The sequence below is a fragment of the Manis pentadactyla genome, chromosome 14 (assembly GCF_030020395.1).
Source record: "Manis pentadactyla isolate mManPen7 chromosome 14, mManPen7.hap1, whole genome shotgun sequence".
In the NCBI taxonomy this organism is placed as follows: Eukaryota; Metazoa; Chordata; class Mammalia; order Pholidota; family Manidae; genus Manis; species Manis pentadactyla.
The window spans coordinates 1,414,174-1,438,267 of record NC_080032.1 but is presented as its reverse complement, the minus strand read 5'-3'; the positions used below and the strand labels follow the sequence as shown (position 1 = coordinate 1,438,267).

Below are 24,094 nucleotides of genomic sequence, written 5' to 3'. Positions count from 1 at the left end.
GGTTGAGCACTAGCATCTCTGCCTCTGCCCATCTAATCTGCTTTTGAATCATTCCACTGTATGTTTAGTTTCAGATATGGAATTTCTCAATGATTAAATTGACATCCTAAATTCATTCCTGAGTTCTTGAATATTTTTCTGTACCTCCATGAGCATGTTTATGATTTTTATTTTGAATGGTTTTTCAGGAAGATTGGTCAGTTCAATTTCACTTGGACCTTTTTCTGGTGTTTGTGTGATTTTGGTTTGAACCTGGTTCATTTGACATTTCATATTTGTGTGTGGCACCCACTAGTGCCCAGAAGCTCTACTCTCTGGAGCTGCTCATCTCCTGGAGTTATGTCAGGGGTTGCAGGGGAGTGGTGCTGGTGCCCTGTTTCGTGAAGTCTGCCTTTTCTCCAGATCTATTCAGTCTGAGGTGGTCTTCTTTCCTGTTGCTCTTTTAGTATTAGTTGTATTAAGTATATTTTCATACTATATGTCTTTGGGAGGAGTTCTCTGTCTCACCTCTTATGCCACCCTCTTTAATCCTCCCATCAGCTTTTTCAAGAACTTTTCCTATGTGTTAATAACCAGTGAACAGTTGGCCTTTTTGGTGAAAAGGGCTAGTGTTCAGCCCATCTTGGCCTTGGACATGCCCTCCTCCCTAAGCTGAATCTTTTCTGGCTTTTGATTTCTAGCTTTTGAAAGGTGACACTTTTCACTGGAACACTTAGAGGCCATTGTCGAGTAGCACATTGGCCTTATTTCAACATTGCTGTGTCTCAGGACATGGAGGTCTGAGCAGAGGGAGAGAGGACAACCAGTGTGCACAGCAGTCAGAACTACCACTGATCAAGTTTGCCATCACATGGGTGCAGTTGGGGGCCCTTAAAACAACTACAGTGGTAACGTCAAAGAACACTGGTTACCTAACAAATAGAAGAATGATGAAAAGTGTGAAATAGTGCAAGAATTGCCAGATGTGACACAGAGACATGATGTGAGCCAGTGCTGTTGGGAAAGTGGTGCCGATGGACTTGCTCAGTGCAGGGCAGCCACAAACCTTCAATTTCTAAGAGACACAGAATCTGCAAAGCATCATAAAAGGAGGTTTGTCCCTGAATTACTGCATTTTATCAAATGTCTGTGCCCATGTAACTTGCTCCTCAGGGGAATTGGAGGGCGTTTCTGTAACGTCCCTCATGCCCCTTCATGTGAGGCATCAGCCCAGAGGCTGTCAGAGAGGCTCACCAAACGTTAGCAGATGGAGTCCTGCAGCACGTGCACAGGATCGTATACTCTGGCCACGTGGAGTTCATGCCCAAGAAGGGACAGAGCCTTAATTTCCTGAAGCCAGTTCAATTTACCCCTTTAAAGGAATTGTCTTGCGGGGTTTCCAGCCTCGGGCAAGTTCACTATGGATTCGGTGACCAAAGAAATGAGAGTAGAACATTCTTGGGGTGAAAGGGTTTATTATTGGGGTTGTTCTCCCAACAGTAGGTAGTGCATCTCTCACTCTGCTGAGACCACTGGCCTGAGCTCTCTATATAGCACTATAATAGCTTATTGCCTATGGGTGTGAAGCAGTAGCCTAGCAACAGGCCAGTTACATTCTTAAGTGGTTTAAGTTCACTGAGGATGCTGGCTATAGGAACCTCATGTTAGTAAAGGGAGAAACATTCATGTTTCACCTTAATTGATAGAGAACAAATAAATGACAAACTTCCCCACCTGTTTGTGATGCATTCTCAGCACATGAGGAATGGCAAGAAATTTCCTCACTATAAAAAAGGGCATGTGTGAATTTTAAAGTGCTTTCCTATAAGAACAGGAAAAGTATTTGTGTCCAGCCTTCCCCACTCTCACTCAGCATTATACTAAAATATCTAGCTGGTCTCTTAGAGCAAACAGGGAAAAGGAGGCATAAGCATTGAGGGAAAAGGTTAAACTTTCTTTATTCTCAGGATACAGTGTTGTGTACCTGGAGAACATCCTAACGGATCTACCATAACACTGCTAGTAATAAGAGAACTTAGAACTTCAAAAGATACAAAATCAGGAGGCAGTGTAGCACAGAGATGACAAGTCATGATTCCACAGCATCTTACTATGCTGATGGACAGTGACTGTAATGGGGTATGTGGGGGGGATTTGATAATGGGGGGAATCTGGTAACCACACTGTGCTCATATAACTGTATATTAATGATACCAAAAAAGATACAAAATCAGCTTTTTAAAGATCCCTTGTACTTCTGTGACCTGGCAATAAATAATTAAATGGGGAAATAAAAAGTCACTTTGAGTACAGAGAATATACAATATTTAAACTTCTGAAATTAAATATATGGGAATAACATTGTGACTTTTGAATAGATAGAGATGCAACAGATGGGATATAAAAGGCTGTTAATAATTGGTATATAAAGTATAGATGAAGAAATCACAAGAACAATTTGTAAAGTGCTTTTGACTTCCTGCACAAAAGAATGGGAATTTCAATGCTTTGCCTCCTGACCAGTTCTACATGATAAGTCTTGTTAAGTCTCTCTAAGCTAGTATGCCGCCCAGCATGCAGATTCTCTCTCCACCACGTGGCCACTTTGATTATTCTCTGGTTTCACTCTTAGCCCCAGGCCTGTATTCATCAATATGGAGAACATTCAAATGACATCCTTATGCTCTGCACTTTGACAGTTAAACTACCATATTTTCTCCATTATTTTTTAAAATACAAATTGTGAAAGAACAGTATGACGAGCCTCCGTGGACCCGTTGCCCCACTGTAATGACACCATGTGTGGCTGTATCATTTAATGACTCTTCAGTGTCACCTTCCGTCCGGCTCGTGTTCGGATCACACCAACTCCCGGTAAAGTGCCCCACAGGTGCTTTGCTGCACCAGGACCCAGGTGGCAGCGGCTCCCGCACATGAGGCCGACTGTGTGTCTTAGGGCTTCTTGTTCACCACAGCTCACCCGCCTCCCATGCTGATGGTGCGTTGAGATACTGGGAACTGTTCCAATCCTAATTTCTCAGCTGGGCCCCAAGCTTGGCCACCGACCTTGGGTATATGAGGGGTGGAGGTAGGGCAGGCGCTGTGAGAAGCAGTCCTGGGGTGAAGCCTCTGCCCGTTCACCTCTGATCAGAAACCCCCGAGGCCGCCACAGTGTGACCTGCCATCAGCTCTGCAGACACAGGCTGCCACACCCCCCAAATGGGGGAGGGTTCCTGTTGGTGAGCTGGCTGGCTGCGGTTGCCCTGGGGTGCGATATTGCTTCTATGCCAGGGCCCCCCCCCCCACGTTACCTGCCCACGTCTCCCCTGGGCTTCAGCATGAGGTTAGCAGCATGCTGTGCATCTGATTCCACATGTACAGGAGGCTTCCGGTCTGCACCCTGTGGTTACTTAAGCACATGGAGCCTGAGGCTGGGAGAGGCACTAGAGCTGTCATGAGGCCCTCTGGAGCTCTAGGCCCTGACCTGAGAGGCAGGAGGTCCCCTGGGGGGTCCCAAGGATGTCTCTCATTCACTCAGCATGGTAAGAAAACCTCACTCAGCTCCCATGGTGCTGAAGCCTCTTGCCCAAGCCCCAGCGTGGGGCTGTGCCAGCAGATACCCTGGCTCCCTCTGCCCCTGTCAGGACCGTGGAGGTGGCTGTGCTGGTGCTCATGACTGCCCCCCACTGGGAGGGTCAGCCCTGCCTCACACAGGGCAGGTGCACCCAGGCACCCTCTTACTCTCTTCCCTCCCCACAGAGCTGCCCTCCGAGGGGTTCCCTTCTCCATGGAGAGCAGGAAGGCGGCTCTGGGACCCTGGAAGTCCAGCAGAGAGGTGAGACATACCAGATGTCCCATCTTTGCCATCACAGGATGTACCCACCCCTTCACTTGCCCTGGTGGCTGCCTCATTGGTACAGGGAAAAGGCAGTAGCCATCCTGGGGTGCTGACCTGCCTGGCCTGGCCACATCCCTGTGGGGTACTGGGCGGGATGGCACCAAGGGATGAAGCATGAGAAGCACACACAGGATGGCTGCCCTTGCCCCAGTGCCCAGTGAAGATCGGTTGGTTGGTGTGTGAGGGGAGGGGCTGTAGGCAGCAGTGGCTGAGGCTTCCAGCAGGACTGGCTGCCTGATAAGCTCTGGGATGAGGCAGGTCCTCGGGCTGGGGAGGAGGGCAGGCATACTGTCCGTCTCAGGCTGCCCCTGGGAACCACTACCTGCAGTGTGGAAGGTCTGGCACCCAGTGGTCGCCTGCAAAGTTGGGGGATGGATGCAGCCCCTGTGCCCGCACATGGCCAGGCGGTTGCTCGCAGCCTCCTGGTGAGCAGGCCTGGGTTTGTGTTGCAGGCTTTTGTGACGTTTGAGGATGTGGCTGTGGATTTCACACAGAAGGAATGGAAGCTGCTGAGCCCTGCGCAGAGGACCCTGTACAGACACGTGATGCTGGAGAACTTCAGCCACCTGGTGTCGCTGGGTGAGCGGGGGCACCTCTTAGGTCTGTTTTGTCCCCTTTGAACCTTACTCTCCCTGGGGTCCCACTGAGAAGCAGGTGCTCAGCTTCCCGTTCCCCTGGGGATGGGCGGGGTCTCTGTACCTCTGGGAGTGCGGGATCCCAGGCCTGCCAGCGTCCCACACAGCCTGGAATGCATGGGTCCCAGCTCCTCCCCACCATCCTGGTCTCCCCCTCACCCCCGCCAGTCTGGGTCCTGCAGATAGCCCTCTCAGCCTATAGCCAAGAGTGACCTGCTCCTTTTTCCCGCTAAGCAGGAATTCCCTGTTCAAAACCAGAACTCATCACGTGGCTGGAGCGAGGGGAAGAGCCCTGGAGGGGAGACAGGAGACACCGGCAAGGCCCCCGTCCAGGTGAGGGGAGCCTCCGGGTGGACACTGGCCTTCGGCCTTGCAGGGTGGGGGCAGCTGCTCAGTGGTCCTGGCAGGAAGCTGTCCTCCCGCACCATGGCTGCTGAGGCTGCCTGGCCCTGCCTCCCTCCCACACCATCATCTTGGATGAGTGAGGGGGTGTCCTGGGTGCCCTGACACCTTCTGACTGCAGGAAGCCCACCTTCTTCCCAGTAGACTTTCCCTCTGTGGCCTTGCTGAGCCACCTCTGTGAGGCTGCAGTGGGGTGTCTTCTCTGTGTTAGTGTACTTCTGGGCCCCGTGTGTCCCATCTTCCACCTCTTCTTCTCGCCACCATTGTCTCTGTGGCCACTTCTCCTTCCTTTTCCCTCTTGTGCCCCAGAGGCACTGCCTTCGGGTGGCTGCTGTCTGGAGGTGGGCGCCACGGGGACTGCTTGTCACGGTTCTTTCCCCTGTCACCTGGACTTGCTGTCTTGCAGCAATGGGGGTTCTCCTTTGGACCCCCTGTTTCCATCTCCTGTGTGCCCAGTACTTTCTGGGCCTCCCTCCCCCAGGCCCTTGTGGTGGGATCACGGGAGATTCTGCTGAGAACTGATGCCTCTTCCTTGGCTGTGGACAAGTGTAAATTTATGGGGTATCTTCTGGTTATGCTGAAGGTGTTGGTTTTAGGCTTCATCTCTCCTTACTGATCCCTAGGCCCTTCTTGGGGAGCATGGTAGCCGACTCACGTTGAGGTGGCTGCCGTTACCATGTGCTTGGAAGTCTCCTTGTGTCCTGCTGTAGGAATCCTCGCTGTGCCTCGGCCATGAACACATCTTGTAGATTGTTGTCATTTCTCAACTCATATGTCTTTACCGATTTGTTTGGCAGGAGTGGGTCAGTCTGAACTGTCCGTCTAGGTTTGGGGAGACGAATTTTAATTCTTCTATTGCACAATGGCTATTGCATTTCCCCCCAAAGAATCGATCTGTCCCTGTGTGATCATGGTCATTTTGTTAGTGACACGTTCTTTGTGTACAGGTGACCTGACATGCAGAATCCCTGATGAGCTCTGTGGACCCATCTCCAGGCTCCACTCTCTTAGGGCAGTCATGCCTCCTCCCATTCTCACCCTCTTTTTCAAGTGCTCAGTCATTTTGAAGCAAATCTTGGTCATCCTATCTTTAATTTCCACTGTCTAGTAACATTTACTCTATTCTGATCTTAATAACATGGTTCATTAGATTTTTTTGATAGCATTAACCGTTTAACATGTTTTTCTACTGTGTCTCTTAAATTTACATCCCATAATCCTTTTTGCCAGAGTGTGAAATTTTTGTACGTTCGTGGATTCAACATTTAGCGTTTTGCTCTGTATTCATGATAACATGTTTACCTACATGTGCCTTCCTCTAGTTTTCCAAGAGCCCATTTTATGTCTGGTGCTGTCAAAGAGAGATGCAGACATTTCCTCTAACCCATGAGCCCTTCTGCATGGAAGTCCATCTAACCAATATTCAGATGTTTCCTTGCAGGTCTTTGTAGGTAGAGTCCAAATACCATGACATGTGCATATTTGCAGTGACAGGCAGTGTGTTCTCACATGTGTGCACCGGTGTGCCTGAGCCCTGCACTTCCCCAGCACACCCCCTTAGGCCCCTTCCATGTTGTTTCCTGCCTCCCCATCCCCCAAGGCCACCGCTGCTGTGGTTCTGCCCAATGGGCAGCACTTGGCCAGTTCTTGCCCTTGATGTGAGTGAAATCATACCAGGCCTTTTCTGCCAACACCAGCACATTCTTGACATGCCTCTGCCCTGTGGTTTGCATGGAGGCGAGCTCATTCTGACTGTGGACGTCTTTCTCATTCCTTGCTCTGTACTTTCCCATCCATAACAACTCCTTCCCCACCCAAAAGCAGTTGCTCATGGATTTATCTCTCAGTGAATTTTAAGTAGAGGGTTTCTATCTGCCAACAGATTCTCAGAGTGTGAGTATTGAAATGTGACACCAGCATTCATATTTTCACCACAGATATCTTAGAGAAAAGCATGTCCATGGCAGGCCTGTGACTGATAGAGGAGGGCCCTGGCACGGGCTCAAGGCCTGTGTGGTGCACTTGGGAAGCTGAGGTCTCCCAGCTGGTGCAGAAATAAGGCTACCAACAGATCCCGTCTTACTTCTTGGGGATGGCAGATGCAGCCAGGGCTGCATACTCTGGTCAGAAGCCAGTGAGAGTGATGGGAAGCCCACCAGGTGACATGCGAGCACTCAGACAGTCACAACTTTCAGGGGTCCCAGGTGATTCCTTGGGACCGTCACTACCCTGGTGGCTCAAAACACCAGGAGTGAATTCAGTCAGCATGGATCTTCTCCTTTCACTGCAGGTTTTCCTTTCTGGACATGAATGTTTTGTTTCCCTGTAGTCAAAATAGCCAATGTAAATATTTCCTTTCTACAGGTGGTTTTTGTATTCATTTTGTGTGTGTACATAGTATTTTTCTACATTGGCACTTAATGGTGAACAGCTTATGGAACGAAAAGCAAGTCTCCTCAAATGTTTCCCAGCTTTCTCAGCAAGGGTAACTCTTGTCAATCCTCTTAACTTTTCACTTTTAAAAGCTCAAAGACTAAATATATGGTTATTCATAGAACATATTCATGAGTCATCATTTCGCTTTTTATTCCATGCCAACCTCAGTTCTCAGACTGGGAATACAGCACTGAAGGAGCCTGTCCTATCCCTCCTTCCCCTTGCTTACATACGGTGGTGGCAGGTGTATGGACACCTACAGAACATGGACAGCACCCCTAACCACCTTTGTGATTTCAGGGAAGAAGTGCTGTGAAGACTCCTGGAAAAACACGTGGAGGTGGTGTTGGGACAGCGGGCTGGGAGTGGGTGAAGCGGCCACACAGGACGGACAGCAGAGGCCTCTCTGACCAAGTGAATTTTGAGCTGAACTCAGACTAAGCAAACCATTAAGCCAAGCACATTTGTATGGCTGTATTTGGTGTTCCTTCTGCCCAGTCAGGAAGTAGCCTCATTCAAAGGACAGGACCAACCTCAGTCAGTGTCAGCTGGAGTGAGGGACTCAAAGTGGAAGCAACTGAGGTCTGAGCAGGAAGTGGGGTATAGGGCCCCGCAATCCATGCAAAGATGCAGTCCATATGTTGGGGAGCCACTGGAGTGTGTACTCTGAAGGTGACGTCTGATGTACTATTTTATCGAAGTGTCATTGACATACAGTATCCTGTTATTTTCAGGTGTGATTCATTTCAGTTCATAGTGATATGTTATTTTTATCCATTAGAAAATGATCCCAGTGATAAGACTAGTTGCTATCCGTCATCTCACAAATTTATGACATTGTCTTCCCTGTGCTGTACACTACATCCCATGACTGTTATGTTATATCTGGAAGGTTGCAGAGCTTCATCCCCTCACCTTATATTGCCTGCCCCCCAGTTCCTCCCCTACGTGTGGTATCCATGATTCCTTGCCTGTCCATCTGCTTCTGCTTCTGTTTCTGTTTCTCAGATCCCACATGCAGACACTGTTGTGCAGGATTTGTCTATCTTACATGACTCAGCATGATGTCCTCAGGGTCCATCCATGTTGTCACATACAGCAAGGTTTCCCTTCTAAGGCTCAGTAGGATTTATAATTTTGATGATGTAGTAGCTGTAATTTAGAAAGGAGACTCTGGAGGAAATCCTTCGCTAGTGTGTACATTCCTCTCTCCAAGAGAAGATAGCAGCTTCCAACTAGATGGAAGAGCAGGGCCTGGGAGGGGAACCCTCGTGCAAGGTGGTGGCATTTGTGTTGTGTGGTGGTCCAGGCTGCTTCACCTGTGACCATCATCATGGGGCACTTTTTCTCTCCAGCAGAAGCAAAGCCAGAAATGCATCTCTCTGCATGCCACACCCTGGTCTGCAGTCAGCATATCCTCATCAGGCACACGATTCACAACCATTCTGCTCAGATGTCTGCAGGTGCACATGCAACAAATTACCCACAGCCAAGGAGTCCTGGCCTGGATCACCAGGAACAAGAGCAGGAAGAACTCTCTCATCAGAGCAACCAGAGCGATAGGAGAGCAGGCCAAGAGAGACAAGAAAACTCCCAAACCTTGTTGAGGAGGAGGAGTCAGACCTGGGGGGCATCTGCCAGCCCACACCCCACACAGGCATTAAGTCTGGGGCAAAGGAACATAGTGGTGGAAATAGAGGGCAGCCAAGCCCAGAGGGCAAGTCCTAAAGAAACAGGCAAACTATTAAAAGGAATACAAAATTCAGGATGGGAAGCATTCATACATGCAGAGTGTGGGCAAGGCTTTAGCCAGAAGCCAGAGGTACTCGAACACAGAAAAGCACATTATGGACAGAATCTTTTAACATGCAGGAAGTGTGGACAGGACTTTACTGATAAGTCAGCACTATTGTTGCACCAGAAAACACACTCAGGAGGGGCTCCCTACATGTGCACGGAGACTGGACCAGACTTCAGCGATAAGTCAAGCGTCATAACACACAGGTCACACACAAGGGAGAAGCGTTTTGTGTGCAAGGAGTGTGGACAAGGCTTTGCCCGAAAGTCAGCCCTGATGTCCCACCAGTGGAAACACTCAGGTAACAAGCCATTTTTGTGCAAGGATTGCGGACAAGGCTTTACCCAAAATTCAAACCTGATACGCCACTGGTGGACACATTCAGTGGAGAAGCCTTTTGTGTGCAAGGAATGTGGGCAAGGCTTTATCCAAAAATCATCTCTCATCTCCCACCAATATAAACACTCAGGAGAGAAGCCTTTTGTGTGTAAGGAGTGTGGTAAAAGGTTTACCCAAAAATCACACCTGAACAGCCACCAGAGGACACACTCAGGGGAAAAGCCTTTTGTGTGCAAGGAGTGTGGGCAAGGCTTTACCCAAAAATCAACCCTGATGTCCCACCAGTGGAAACACTCAGGGGAGAAGCCTTTTGTGTGCAAGGAATGTGGGAAAAGGTTTACCAAAAGATCAGCCCTGATACCCCATCAGAGGACACACTCAGGGGAAAAGCCTTTTGTGTGCAAGGAGTGTGGGCAAGGCTTTATCCAAAAATTAAACCTGATCTGCCACCAGAGGACACACTCAGGAGAGAAACCCTTTGTGTGCAAGGAGTGTGGGCAAGGCTTTTCCCATAAATCATCGCTGATCTACCACCAGTATAAACACTCAGGAGAGAAACCTTTTGTGTGTACATATTGTGGGCAGAGTTTTAGGTGGAAGTCTGGTCTCCTAAACCATCAGAATAAACACTTGGAGGTGAAGCCTTTCCTGTGCAGGTACTGTGGGCGAAATTTCAGCTTGAAGTCATATCTCCTACGTCATCTGAAGACACACTCAGGTGAGAAGAAGTTTGTTTGCAAGGAGTGTGGACAAGCCTTTATCCGAAAAAGATCCCTTACCACCCACCAGTGGAGACATTCAGGGAAGAAGCCATTTCTGTGCAAGCACTGTGGGAAAGGCTTTACCCACAAATCATCCCTCACTACCCATGAGTGGAAACACTCAGGGGAGAAACCTTTCATGTGCATGAATTGTGGGCGAAGTTTTAGCTTGAAGTCAAATCTCCTGAGCCATCAGAAGACACACTCAGGGGAGAAGCCTTTTGTGTGCAAGGAGTGTGGGCGAGTCTTTGTCAAGAAATCATCTCTTACCTCCCACCTGAGGAAACACTCAGGGGAGAAGCCTTTTATTTGCAAGGAGTGTGGTCGAGCCTTTATCCAGGAATCAAGCCTGATGGACCATGAAAAGACACACTCAGAAAAGAGGCCATTTGTGTGCAAGGAGTGTGGGCAAGGCTTTATCCGTAAATCATCCCTGATCTACCACCAGTGGAAACACTCAGGAGAGGAACCTTTTGTGTGTAGTTATTGTGGGCGAGGTTTTCGGAGTAAGTCAAATCTCCAGAGACATCAGAAGATGCACTCAGGGGAGAAGCCTTCTGTATGAAGGGAGTGTGGGTAAGGCCCCAGTGCACACATGGAGGAAAGGGCCCATGTGTGCTGCATGGAGAGGAACATGAGCCATAATCACACGTGTGGGTGTCAGAGGTTCCACTCAGCAGGGAAGCACTTGTGTGCACTGTGTGGCCAAAGCACGTTAGAAGTCAACAGATGCAGAAATCTGTACACCTTTCACCTTCCCACCCAAGATCCAGGGAAACTTCAGATACTCCCTGACTATATATGTATAAGCAGCAATTACTGCAGAGTCTCTCTTAAGGGGCTTCCTTAACAGAAAGATGAAGGGGCACCGGCCTGATGGCTGAGTATCCGCACCTCAGGGTCTGCCTATGGTGGTCAGCCCTTTCCTTCCAGTAACTGCTGCTTAACAAAGCTACAGCTGAGCCCGTGACCCCGCTCACAGATGCATCATGCAGGCCGAGGGGATCCGCAGGCCTACCGAGACTTGAACTTGGAGATGGTCCCCATCCATGGAAAATAAGTTTCTGTGGTCCTGAATATTTATAGCAGGTTCTGAGGAGGCCCAGGCTTGAGAATCAGACACCAAGGGAGGGGATGGAGTTACCCAGGATCCTGGGGAAATGTCTCTCTCCTGCGGACCAGGTCTTGTGACTGACTGAGCTTCCCATGGGCAGCTCTGAGTGGGTGATGACAGCCCGACAGCCCAGCACTCTTCCACCAAACGCTCCTGTTGCGTCCCCTCTCCCACCAGCCTCACCTCCTCCCCATGTTCTCCCGCATTCTCTCTCCAGATAAAAGCCTTGTTTTATTCAATTTCATTTCAGTGTCTTTGCGGAAGGTCATCATACAAGCGATACCCAGAACAGCCTGACCACACAGGTTGTAAAATAGGAATTAGGGGAATGGCTCCCTGCCTGCCGTGTAGAAGAGCAGGTTGGCATGTGGCACAGGTAGGTGCTCAACTTCTTGTTTCACAAGCTCTTCCCTGGGAAATGCCTGGTGGAAGCAAAGTGGTGACAGGTGTGATGACATGAACACTTGAATGTAGGGAGAGAAGGACCTTAAAGACCAGGGGTGACTTCTTCCTACTGCCCTCCACCAACACTGCAGGACACTGGGACACAGAAGGCTGTTCATGTGTAAGATGCAGTGAGTGGCTGTGGGGGTTAACTTTGTTCCCTACAGTAATGGATGCCTACACAGCTGGTAAGATTATTCTGTGGGTTCTGGGAGTCTGTCCCTGAGATGAGTATTTGGCTCAGTAAACTGAGTGGAGATTGTCCTCAGCTTTGTGGGCAGCATCATTGGCCCAAATGGAACAAAAAGGTGAAGCAGGGTAAACTTTCCTTCTGCAGTTGCAACTTCCACCCTGTCCTGCCTTCAGACATCTGCGCCCTCGGTGCTCAGGTCCACCAGAGAGCTTCACGTGGGCCTTCTGATCTCCGGGACTCATGCCATCGGCTCCCCTAGGTCTCAGGCTTTCAGACCCGGCTTCCAGATGGCGGGTGGTCGGACTTCCTGGGGTTCATATTTGCATGAGCCAGTTAGTGTATCTGCGTGTGTATAGATCTCATTGCTTCTTAGGGGTGACGGGCATTGTAAAGGGAAAGGAGGGAGTGAGGGAGCACAGGGTCTTGACAGAGTTGGAAAAGTGAAAATATTCAAAGTGCAGGACAGTGGGCTGTACTCAGGTCAGCTGCTTAGTGCAGTTAGGATTCCATCCCCACAGAAACCAGGAAAACCCCGTCCTCCTTGGTCAGACGTCAGCGGAACGGGCCTGTGTCTTTCAGAAAGAGCTCAGTGGTGTGACCCATATTCATGACTACGCCCTCCTTAGAAAATGTTCTCAGGAAGGAAGAGGGGCCGATGCGGCCTGACCGGTGTGCACCAGGCCTTGCACACTACGCCCCTGCCATCTGCCTCCCAGCTGGGAGAAATAAACAGTTAAGGCAATGCCTGGTGGCCATTTTGGGAGGAATCACCACAAATTCATGAGGTTTACCTTCAGCATGGTCACATTCTAAGTGAAGATCTGAGAAAAACTCATGCTTCCAGCAGGGGAAAGATAAAAGAACCACTTTTAAATATGTCGTGGGGAGAAGTAACTATTCTGAAAAATGTCACACACGTACTGACCCACCTAACACGGTCCTGACCTTGAGACCTGCCTCAGCCTCTGACTGGGAGGAAGGGGAGTTGGCCTGCTCCTCCTCCCTCTCGCTCTCCTGTCACACACAGGAGTGGGGGGGCCACTAAGAGATGCTTCAGATCCCAAGTACACCTGAAAACATTGGGAAGAGCTCATTTCAACATGAACTTCCTTTGTTTTAAGTGAAGCACAAGTGTTCTCATTTCTAAAAGCTAAGGAAAATGAACCATTCCTCCTAAATGGTAAGAAACATTCACAGGTTGGCACACCGACATGGGTACACTTTACGGAAATAGTCCTAAGATTTAAAAACACTTACCTTTCCCAAACCTGACCACCACATCAATAGAGCCTGGTATACTTGCAGTAAATTACAACCAAGAGACTCTATTTAAGAACAAGTTCTTAGGGAAAAACCCAGCAGGGGAGACCGAGAGGACAGAAGCAGGCACCGACGCGTCTGACATGCAGCTACAACAAATACTAACAGCCCGACTGAGATAAGTATAAAACCACACACTAAAGGCCTGCTTACTTCCAGTTCTGTCATAACATCATTTTTTAAATTAACATTAATACACAATCTCATGAAGGTTTTACTTGAGCAGCATTGCAAACATAATTTTTAGCATCCAGCAAAAAACGGTAAGGTGGACCTCTAGAAATCACTAGCAGTAAGAGGAGTGAAATATTTAACAAATTGAAAGAAAAAGAAACTAACCTGGAGTTCCGTATCCCATGATGCTCATTGAGAAGTGGACAAGTCCTTTCTCAGACAACAAAAATGGAAACCTTTTGTCAGTAGGCTGGACTTTTAGGAGATGTTAAAACTTTCTCAATGAAAAAAATTATGTATATATATACATACATATATGAGGAATGTGCATATATATATTTACATGTGCATATATATATGAGAATATCAGTTTTACATAAATGAGTTAAGTAAATATTTTTCTCAGTGGACATCTTGGTTTGTTTTCAAAATAATAGCAATTATGTTTGTATAGCTTATAAGTAAAATGAACAACAGCAGTGAGAATTGGGAATATGCTGTCAAGGTCTCTAGCCTGCCCATGAGACAGTACAATGTTAGTTTAGAGGACCTGCATGAGTTGTTAATGTGCTTATAAACTGTATTGGAATCACTGCAAAATTTTAAAAATAGGTATCATCGATTTACTAAAAGAGAACATGGAATCTGGAAATCTGGCTCTCGTCAGATTTCCAGAAGCAAAGAAAACAGAAGGTGAAGTGAATGCAAAACAATTATATCTGTGGAAGTTATTAATACAACTATAACAATTCCTTTCCAGGTAAAGAACCACATATTGTCTGGAAAATAATTTATATATAAATACACACTGTAAGGTAAAATAAGTGGCAAAAGGTATATCATTGCTACCATAAACAAAAGGTGGAGAAGCTACATTGACTTTAAAGGAAGCCAGTTTCAGAACAAGGAAAATTATCCTTGACAAAGAGAGGCATTGCATAGTAACAAGGGGATCAGCACTCCAAGAAGTTACCACAATCCTTAATTGCTGTGCACCTAACAGCCTCAAAATACCTGAAGCAAAACCTGATAGGACTGCAAAGAGAAACAGACATGCTTACTGTAAGAGGTGGCCACTTAAGCAGCACTCTATCAGTAACTGAAATATCCAGAAGGCAGAAAACTAGGACAGATTTCAACTGAGTAGATAATCACTTATACGATTGTATCTGACATTTACAGAATATTTGATCCCACAGCAGCAGAATACACATTTACTCATGCACATGTGAAATATTCACCAAGGTGGACACCATTCTGTGCAGTAAAACCCACCACAATGTGTTTAAAAGAAGAGACATTACTATGAGCTGAATTGTGTGTCCCCCAAACGCAACTTCATATGTTGATGTCCTGACCCCCAGTAACTCAGAATGTGGCTGCATGTGGAGACGGGGTGTATAAGGAAGTAACCAAGTGTACATGAAGTCAGTAGGTGGGGCCCTAACCCAATAGGATGCCGTCTTACAAACATGAGGAAGTATGACATAGGCACAGAGAGATCATGTGAAGGCAGCAGAACACAGCCACCCACAAGCCAAAGGGGCCTCAGAAGACGACAGCCCTGCTGACACCTTAGTCCTGGAATTCTGGACTCCACAGCTGTGAGGAACTCAACTGGTGTTCAAGCCCCCCAGTCTGTGGTAATGAGTTTCTGTGGCCCCAGGAAGCTAATGCCCGCATCATAAAGAGTTTACTGTGTGATCAAATGAAACTAGCACTCAATAACAGAAACACACATCAATATACCGAAATACGTGCAAATTTATTAATGCACTTCTACATGACACATGGGTTAAGCATTCCCAGGGGAAAATATTTTTTAGGTATTTTGAACTACATGAATGAAACACAATTTGTTGAAATTTGTGGAATGCAGTGAAAATATTGTAAAGAGACGGTTACACCACTGATGCACATATTAGGAGGGAAACAAATAATCTATTACAAAAAAACTAAAATGTAAGAGCAGTATAAACTTTAAGCAAGCAGAACAAGAATGAATGAACCATGGGGCAGAGATCAATGAAACTGAAAACAGGAAACCAGTAGAGGAAATCAAGGAAACCAAAAGCTGTTGCTTTGAAAAGATCAAGGAAACTGATGAAACATTATTTTAATTAACAAAAAAAGACGGCAGTTTCTAATATCAAAAATTAAAAGATGAGCCATCAGTATTGATCCCATGTGTATGAAAATGATAATAAAATAATATGTACAACTCTGTGTCCACAGATCTGATAAATTAGGTGAATTGCCCCAAATGATTGAAAGCCCCAGTCTATGGAGGCTCATACAAAAAGAAATGGGTCCCATCAGTAGGATCATATCTAGTAAAGAAATTGAATCAATAACTTCCCAAAAGAGAAGGCACCAGGCTCAAATGGTTTCACTGGTGAATTCTATATAATATTTAAAGAAGGAATTATGCCAATTTTCTACATTCTCTTCTAGAAAATAGAAGTAGGGGGAACACTTCTTAACCCCTTCTCTGAGGGCAGTGTTACTACCCAAAGAAGAGAGAGACATTAAAAAGAACCCTACAGACCAGTGCATCTTATGAACATAGTCATGAAACTCCTATTAGTACCTAATTTCCAACAATATATGAAAATAATTAAACGATGTGGCAAGACAATATTTATTCCAGGAATCGAGTTGGGATCATTATTAAAAATTTTTAATCAGAAAACAACTTTCGTGTTTTCTTGATCATTGATTTAGTTTGTCCTCTCTCTGCAAGCTAATGCCTTTATGTTTATTTTCTCGTTAACGTTTCTTTGAATTCTTTTCAACCTTACTTTGTAATTAAACTTACTTATTTTCCTCTTTGTATTTGTCAAAATACCACTAAATTTGTTCGTTATTCTTTCATTTCAATTCATTCCTGTATGTTGTAATATCCCTTTTTTATTTTTGCTTTAAGACAAGCGTTATCTTGGTTACACACCCACATGCCTTTAGATAACTCACTTTTCTTTAAGATGAATATGAAAACTCAAAAGTCCTCAGATACTTGATGGCAAATGCACTTGCATTTAAAAGGTGGACATCATATGAGACATACAATGCAAAAAGAAAAAATTATGTTACAAGAAATCTATTAATCTTAAGATTTTATTTTATTTTTTGTTTTGATATTAATGTGCAATTACATGAGCAACATTATGCATAGTTACTAGACTCCCCCCATTATCGAGTCCTCACCACATACCCCATTACAGTCAGTGTTCATCAGTGTAGTCAGATGCTATAGAATCACTACTTGTCTTCTCTGTGCTATACTTCATTCCTCGTGCTCCCCTCCTGCATTATATTTGCTAATTGTAACACCTGTTTTCCCCTTTCTTGCGCCTTTACCACCCATCTTCCCAAATACCTTTCCCTTTGGACCTGTTAGTCTATTCTTGGTTTCTATGAGTCTGCTGCTGTTTTGTTCCTTCAGTTTCTTTGTTCTTATACTCCACAGATGAGTGAAATCATTTGTTACTTGTCTTTCTCCATCTGGCTTATTTCACTGAGCATAATACCCTCTCTCTCCATCCATGTTGTTGCAAATTGTAGGATTTGTTTTCTTATGGCTGAATAATATTTCATTGTGTATATGTACCACCTCTTCTTTATCCATTCATCTACTGATGGACACCTAGTTTGCTTCCATTTCTTGGCTATTGTAAATAGTGCTGCAATAAACATAGGGTGCATCTGTCTTTTTCAAACTGGGCTGCTGGATTCTTAGGGTAAATTCGTAGGAGTGGAATTCCTGGGTCAAATGGTATTTCTAGATTTAGTTTTTAGAGGAATCTCCATACTGCTTTCCACAATGGTTGAACTAATTTATATTCCCACCAGCAGTGCAGTGTAGGAGGGTTCCCCTTTCTCCACTTCCTCGCCAACATTTGTGGTTGTTTGTCTTTTGGATGGTGGTGATCCTTAGTGATGTGAGGTGATATCTCATTGTGGTTTTTTTTAATTTGCATTTCTCTGTTGATTAGTGATGTAGACCATCTTTTCATGTGTCTCTTGGCCATCTGAATTTCTTCTATGGATACATGTTCAGATTCTCGGCCCTTTTTTTCATTGGCTTATTTGCTTTTTGATTGTTGAGGTGCATGTGATTTTTATATATTTTGGATGTCAACCCCATATCACATATGTCATTTGTTAATATATTCTCCCATACTGTAGGATGTCTTTATGTTCTACTGATGCTTTTTAGTTTGATATAGTTCCAATTGTTTGTTTTTGCTTTTGTTTCCCTTGCCCAGGGAGATATGTTCACAACGAAGTTGCTCATGTTTATGTCCAATAGATTTTTGCCTATGTTTTCTTCTAGGAGTTTTATGATTTCATGACTGACATTCATGTTTTTGATCTATTTTTTGTTTTCTTTTGTGTATGGGGTTAGACAGTAATCCAGTTTCATTCTCTTACGTGTAACTATCCAGTTTTGCCAACACCTTCTGTTGAAGAGGCTGTTATTTCCCTATTGTATATCCATGGTTCCTTTATCATATATTAATTGACCATATATGCTTGGGTTAATATTTGGACTCTGTATTCTCTTCCACTGGCCCATGGATCTGTTCTTGGTCCAGTACCACATTGTCTTGATTACTTTGACTTTTTAGTAGAGCCTGAAATTTGGAAGCGAGGTCCCACCTACTTTATTCTTCTCAGGATTGCTTTGGCTATTCGGGGTCTTTTGTGGTTCCATGTGTACTTTAGAAGTGTTTGTTCAAGTTTGTTGGAGAATGCTGTTTGTATTTTGATAGGAATTGCATTGAATCGAGATTACTTTAGGCAGAGTGGCCATTTTTGCAATATGAATTCTCCCTACCCAAGACCATGGGATGAATTTCCATTTATTAGTGCCCTCTTAATTTCTCTTAAGTGTCTTGTAGTTTTCAGGGTATAGGTCTTTCACTTCCTTGGTTAGATTTATTACTAGGTATTTTATTCTTTTTGATGTGCTTGTGAATGGAATTGTTTTCCTGATTTTCTTCTAGTTCACCGTTAGTGTATAGGAATGGAACTGATTTCTGTGTATTAATTCTGTATCCTGCAACATTGAATTCATATATTAGTTCTAGTAGCTTTGCAGTCTCTTCTTTAGGGTTTTTTATGTACAATTTCATGTCATCTGCAAACCATGACAATTTAGCTCCTTCCTTACCGATGTGGATGCCTTTTATTTCTTTGTTTTCTCTGACTGCCATGGCTAGGACCTCCTGTACTCTGTTGAGTAAAAGCAGGGACAGTGGGCATCCTTGTCTTCTTCCCAATCTTAGGTGAAAAGCTTTCACCTTCCTGCTGTGAAGTATGATGTTGGCAGTGGGTTTGCCATGTATGGCCTTTATTATGTTGAGATACTTGCCCTCTATACCTGTTTTGCTGAGAGTTTTTATCACGAATGGATGTTGAATTTTACCCAATGATTTTTCAGCATCTATGGAGATGATCATGTGGTTTTTGTCCTTTTTGCTGTTTGGAGGATGAATTTGATGGGGTATCCAATGTTGTACAATCCTTGCATCTGTTAGACAAATTGCACTTGATCATGGTGTATGATCCTCATGATCTATTTTTGAATTTAGTTTGCTAATATTTTGTTGAATATTTTTGCATCTATGTTCATTAGGGATATTGGTCTGTAATTTTTTTTTTTGGTGGGTTCTTTGCATGGTTTTGGTTTTAGGGTGATGCTGGCTCCATAGAATGAGTCTGGAAGTATCACCTCCTCCTCTATTTTTTGGAAAACGTTTAGGAGAATGGGTATTATGTCTTCTCTGTATGCCTGATATAGTTCCAAGGTAATCCATCTGTCCCGGGGGTTTTGCTCTTGGGTACTTTTTGATTACTGATTCAATTTCGTTGCTGGTAATTGGTCTGTTTAGATTTTGTGTTTCTTCCTTGGTCAGTCTTGGAAGGCTGTATTTTTCTGGAAAGTTGTCCATTTCTTCTGTTATCTAGTTTATTAGCATATAGATTTTCATAGTATTCTCTAATAAATCTTTGTATTTCTGTGGTCTCCATCATGATTTTTACTTTCTCATTTCTGATTCTGTTTATGTGTCTAGTTGTCTTTTACTCTTCAAAGCCTGGCTCTGGGTTTTTCTATTTTGTTTGTTTTCTCAAAGAACCAGCTCTTGGTTTCATTGAGTTTTTTCCAATGCTTTATTCTTCTCAATTTTATTTATTTATTCTCTGATCTTTATTATGTCCCTCCTTCTGCTGACTTTGGGCCTCATTTGTTCTTTTTCCAGTTTCAATAATTGTGAATTTAGAGTATTCATTTGGGTTTGTTCTTCCTTTTTAAAATAGGCCTGCATTGCTATATACTTTCCTCATAGAACTGCCTTAGCTGTCTTCCCCAGAACTTGGAGCATTGTGGTGTTGTTTTCATTTTTCTCCATATATTGCTTGATCTCTGTTTTAATTTGGTCATTGATCCATTGATTATTTAGGAGCATGTTGTTAAGCCTTCATGTGTTTGTGTGCATTTTTGTTTTCTGTGTACAATTTATTTCTAGTTTTATGCCATTGTGATCTGAGAAGTTTGTTGGTAGAATTTTTGTCTTTTTAAATTTACTGATGTTCTTTTTGTGGCCTAATATGTGATCTATTCTTGAAAATGTTCCATGTGCACTTGAGAAGAATGTGTACCCTGCTGCTTTTGGGTGTAGAGATCTGTAGATATCTTTTAGGTCCATCTGTTCCAGTGTGTTGTTCAGTGCCTCTGTCTCCTTATTTATTTTCTGTCTGTTTGATCTGTACTTTGGAGTGAGTGGTGTGTTCAAGTCTCCTAAAATGATTACATTGCATTCTGTTTCCTCCTTTAATTCTGTTAGTGTTTATTTCACATATGTAGGTGTTCCTGCATTGGGTGCATAAATATTTGTACTAGTTATATCCTCTTGTTGTTCTGACCCCTTTATCATTATGTAATGTCCTTCTTTGTCTCCTGTGACTTTCTTTGTTTTGAAGTCTATTTTGTCTGATCCAAGTACTGCAGCTCCTGCTTTTTTCTCCCTTTTAGTTGTATGAAATATATTTTTCCATCCCTTCACTTTTACTGTGTGTGTCTCTGGGTTTGAAGTGAGTCTCTTGTAGGCAGCATATAGATGGGTCTTCCTTTTTTATCCATTCTGTTACTCTGTGTCTTTTCATTGGTGCCTTCAGTCCATTTACATTTAGGGTGATTATCGATAAATATGTACTTATTGCCATTGTGGTCTATGGATTCTTAGTTACCAAAGGTTCTAGTGTAGCTCCCTTACTATCTAACCATCTAACAACTCACTTATTATGCTATTATAAACATAGTCTTATGATTCTTTATTTCTTTCCCTTCTTATTCCTCCTCTTCTATTCTTTATATGTTAAGTGTTTTATCTGTACTCTTATGTGACTGGTTTTCTGGATGGCTGGTTTTATTTCCTATTTAGTTAGTATTTATTTAGTCTACTTTCTTTGCTGTAGTTTTCTTTTCTCTGGTGACATCTATTTAGCCTTTGGAGCACTTCCATCTAGAGCAGTCCCTTAAAAATACACAGAGATGGTTTGTGGAGTTATATTCCCTCAACTTTTGCTTATCTGGAAATTGTTTAATCCCTTCAAATTTAAATGATAGTCTTGCTGGATACAGTATTCTTGGTTCAAGGTCCTTCTGTTTCATTGCATTAAATACATCATGCCATTGTCTTCTGGCCTATAATGTTTCTGCTGTGAAGTCTGATGATAGCCTGATGGGTTTTCCTTTGTTGGTGAACTTTTTTGTCTCTCTGGCTGCTTTTAATACTCTGTCCTTGTCTTTGATCTTTGCCACTTTAATTATTATGTCTTAGTGTTGTACTCCTTGGGACCCTTGTGTTGAGAGATCCATGGTCTGAGGCTTTTTCCTCCCCCAGTTTAGGGAAGTTTTCATCAATTATTTTGCAAAGACACTTTCTATCCCTTTTTCTCTCTCTTTTTCTTCTGGTACCCCTATAATGCATTTATTGTCCCATTTGGATCTTTGGTTTCACAGTTCTCTTAATATTCTTTCATTTCTAGAGATCCTTTTTTCTCTTTCTGCCTCATCTTCTCTGTATTCCTGTTCTGTGACTTTTATTCCATTAAGAATCTCTTGCACCTCATCCAGCCGGCTGTTAAATCCTTCCATTGTTTGTTTCATTTCTGTTATCTCCCTCTGGAATTCAGCCCTTAGCTCTTGCATATTTCTTTGTACTTCCATCACCATGCTTATGACTTTTATTTTGAATTCTTTTTTCAGGAAGATTGGTGATTTTGGTCTCACCAGGCCCTCTCTCTGATGTTTGAAGGATTTTGGACTGAACAAGTTTCTTCTGCCTTTTCATGGTGATGGAAGTGATCGCCAGTGAGTGGCTTGTGTGAGCTCATAGAACAAAGTACCTTCCTGCATGCTGGTCACCTTGTCCTTCTCCGCTGCCTGTGTCAGTCAACCACACACAGGGAGCAGCCTCTGGGTTTATCCCCTGACCTGCTGTGTGTGGGACAGCCCTTGGGTTGGCCTCAGGCACTGGTGGGGGTCATAGGTGAGCAGTGTGTTTTCTCCCATGAGAATAGCACCCCTTAGTGCTTTCCAGACTCTGCACCACTTTCTGGTGCCTGAACCAGGCAACCGCCCACTGGGAGCAGCCTCTGGGTTGATCCCCTGAGCTGCCATGAGTGGCATGGCCCTCAAGATAGCCTAGGGCACTGGTGGGGTTTGCAGGCAAGAAGCATGTTCACTGTGAGAATAAAACCCCCTTCTGCCTTCCGGACTGTGCACCGGTCTCTGCTGTCTGTTTTGGTCAGCTGTGGGCAGGGGTAAGCCTCTTGGTCTGGCCAGGTGAGCCGCATGCTGGGAAAAGCCACTCTGTGCTTGCTGTGGGTGGGCCTGCTCCCCAGATGCTCCACAGCAATGGTGAGTCAGCCAGCTTGCTTGCAGTGCCAGTGGGGGGGGCAATAAATGGCAAGCTGCTCCTCCCTCACCTTGAGGGGCTTTGGACATACATTGCCACCCAGGGGGTTAGGGCACCTGAAGTTCCTTAAGCTTCCCAGCTGAGTGTGCCAGGATGATTTTGTCCACCTGTTAAACCCATGTCCCTTTAAGACTTTTAAAGCGCCCGCTTTTTTTTTGTCCAAGGGGAAGCAGCTGTGGGGACCTGCTCGCAGATTTTACTTTTCCCTTTCTCTAATATCCAGTACACCATGCAATGTGTGTCTGTGCTCCCGGTGTGGATTACTAAGGCTGGTTATTTAGCAGTCCTGTGCTTCCACTCCCTCCCCACTCTGATTCTTTTCCTCCCACTGGTGAGCGGGGGTGGGGGTAGTGTTCGTGTCTCACTGGGTCACAGCTTTGTATCCTACCCACTTTGTGGGATGCTGAGTTCTTGCAGATGTAGATGTAGCCTGGCTGTTGTACTGTATCTTCTGGTCTCTCTTTTAGGAATAGTTGTATTTGCTGTATTTTCAAAATATATATGTTTTTGGGAGGAGATCTCTGCCACGCTACTCATGCCGCTATCTTGAGAATCCCACCCTGAAGATTTTAAAACATACATTGAAATAATTCTATGCTTAAAGCAAAAATAAAAATGAGTATTTAGCATATATGGTTAATTAATATACGATAAAGAAGCCATGGATATACAGTGGGGAAATGACAGCCTCTTCAACATCTGGTTTTGGAAAAACTGGAGAGCTACATGTAAAAGAATGAAACTGGATTATTGTCTGACTCCATACACAAAAGTAAACTCAAAATGGATCAAAGACCTGAATGTAAGTCATGAAACCATAAGACTCTTAGAAAATCATATAGGCAAAAATCTCTTATACATAAACATGAGCAACTTCTTCATGCATATATCTCCCCAGGCAAGGGAAACAAAAAAAAATGAACAAGTGAGACTATACCAAACTAAAAAGCTTCTGTACAGCAAAGGATACCATCAGTCGAACAAAAAGACAGCCTACATTATGGGAGAATTTATTCATAAATGAAAGATCCAATAAAGTGTTGACATCCAAAATATATAAAGAGCTCCCACACCTCAAAAAACAAAAAGCAAATAATCCAATAAAAGTATAGGCACAGGATCTGAACAGAGACTTCTCGAAAGAAGAAATTCAGATGGTCAACAGACACATGAAAAAATGCTCCACATTGCTAATCACCAGGGAAATGCAAATTAAAACCACAATGAGATACCACCTCACACCAGTTAGGATGGCCAATATCCAAAAGAAAAACAACCACAAATGTTGGTGAGGATGTGGAGAAAGGGGAACCCTCCTACCCTGTTGGTGGGACTGTGAACTATTTCAACCATTTGTGGAAAGCAGTAAGGAGGTTCCTCAAAACACTCAAAATAGAAATACCATTTGACCCAGGAATTCCACTCCTAGGAATTTACCCTAAGAATCCAGCAGCCCAGTTTGTAACAGACAGATGCACCCCTATGTTCATCGCAGCACTATTTACAATAGCCAATAAATGGAAGCAGCCTAAGTGTCCATCAGTAGATGAATGTATAAAGAAGTCGTGGTACATATACACAATGGAATATTATTCAGCCATAAAAAGAAAACAA

At 44.4% G+C, this 24,094-nt stretch overlaps 2 protein-coding genes across 33 annotated transcripts in view; both read left to right on the top strand.

Moving 5' to 3' along the window:
• The window catches only part of LOC130680785 (zinc finger protein 169-like), a 233,289-nt gene extending 221,688 nt beyond the window's left edge, over window positions 1-11,601 (top strand). For all 9 annotated transcript variants that reach the window (XR_008993824.1, XR_008993820.1, XR_008993823.1 and 6 more), the window contains one exon: window positions 11,491-11,601. The gene's annotated coding sequence lies outside the window, so the exon portion shown is untranslated. The remainder of the gene's footprint in view (window positions 1-11,490) is intronic.
• Window positions 1-24,094, top strand: part of LOC118906979 (zinc finger protein 337-like) — a 228,642-nt gene that overhangs the window by 175,138 nt on the left and 29,410 nt on the right. For 5 of the 24 annotated variants that reach the window (XM_057492136.1, XM_057492128.1, XM_057492135.1 and 2 more), the window contains exons 2-5: window positions 3,739-3,814; window positions 4,330-4,456; window positions 4,747-4,845; window positions 8,706-11,601. In XM_057492136.1, coding sequence (XP_057348119.1) covers window positions 3,767-3,814; window positions 4,330-4,456; window positions 4,747-4,845; window positions 8,706-10,813 — 2,382 coding nt within the window. In that variant the 5' untranslated portion in view covers window positions 3,739-3,766 and the 3' untranslated portion in view covers window positions 10,814-11,601. The other 19 variants (XR_008993814.1, XM_057492133.1, XM_057492145.1 and 16 more) reach the window with 19 other exon arrangements.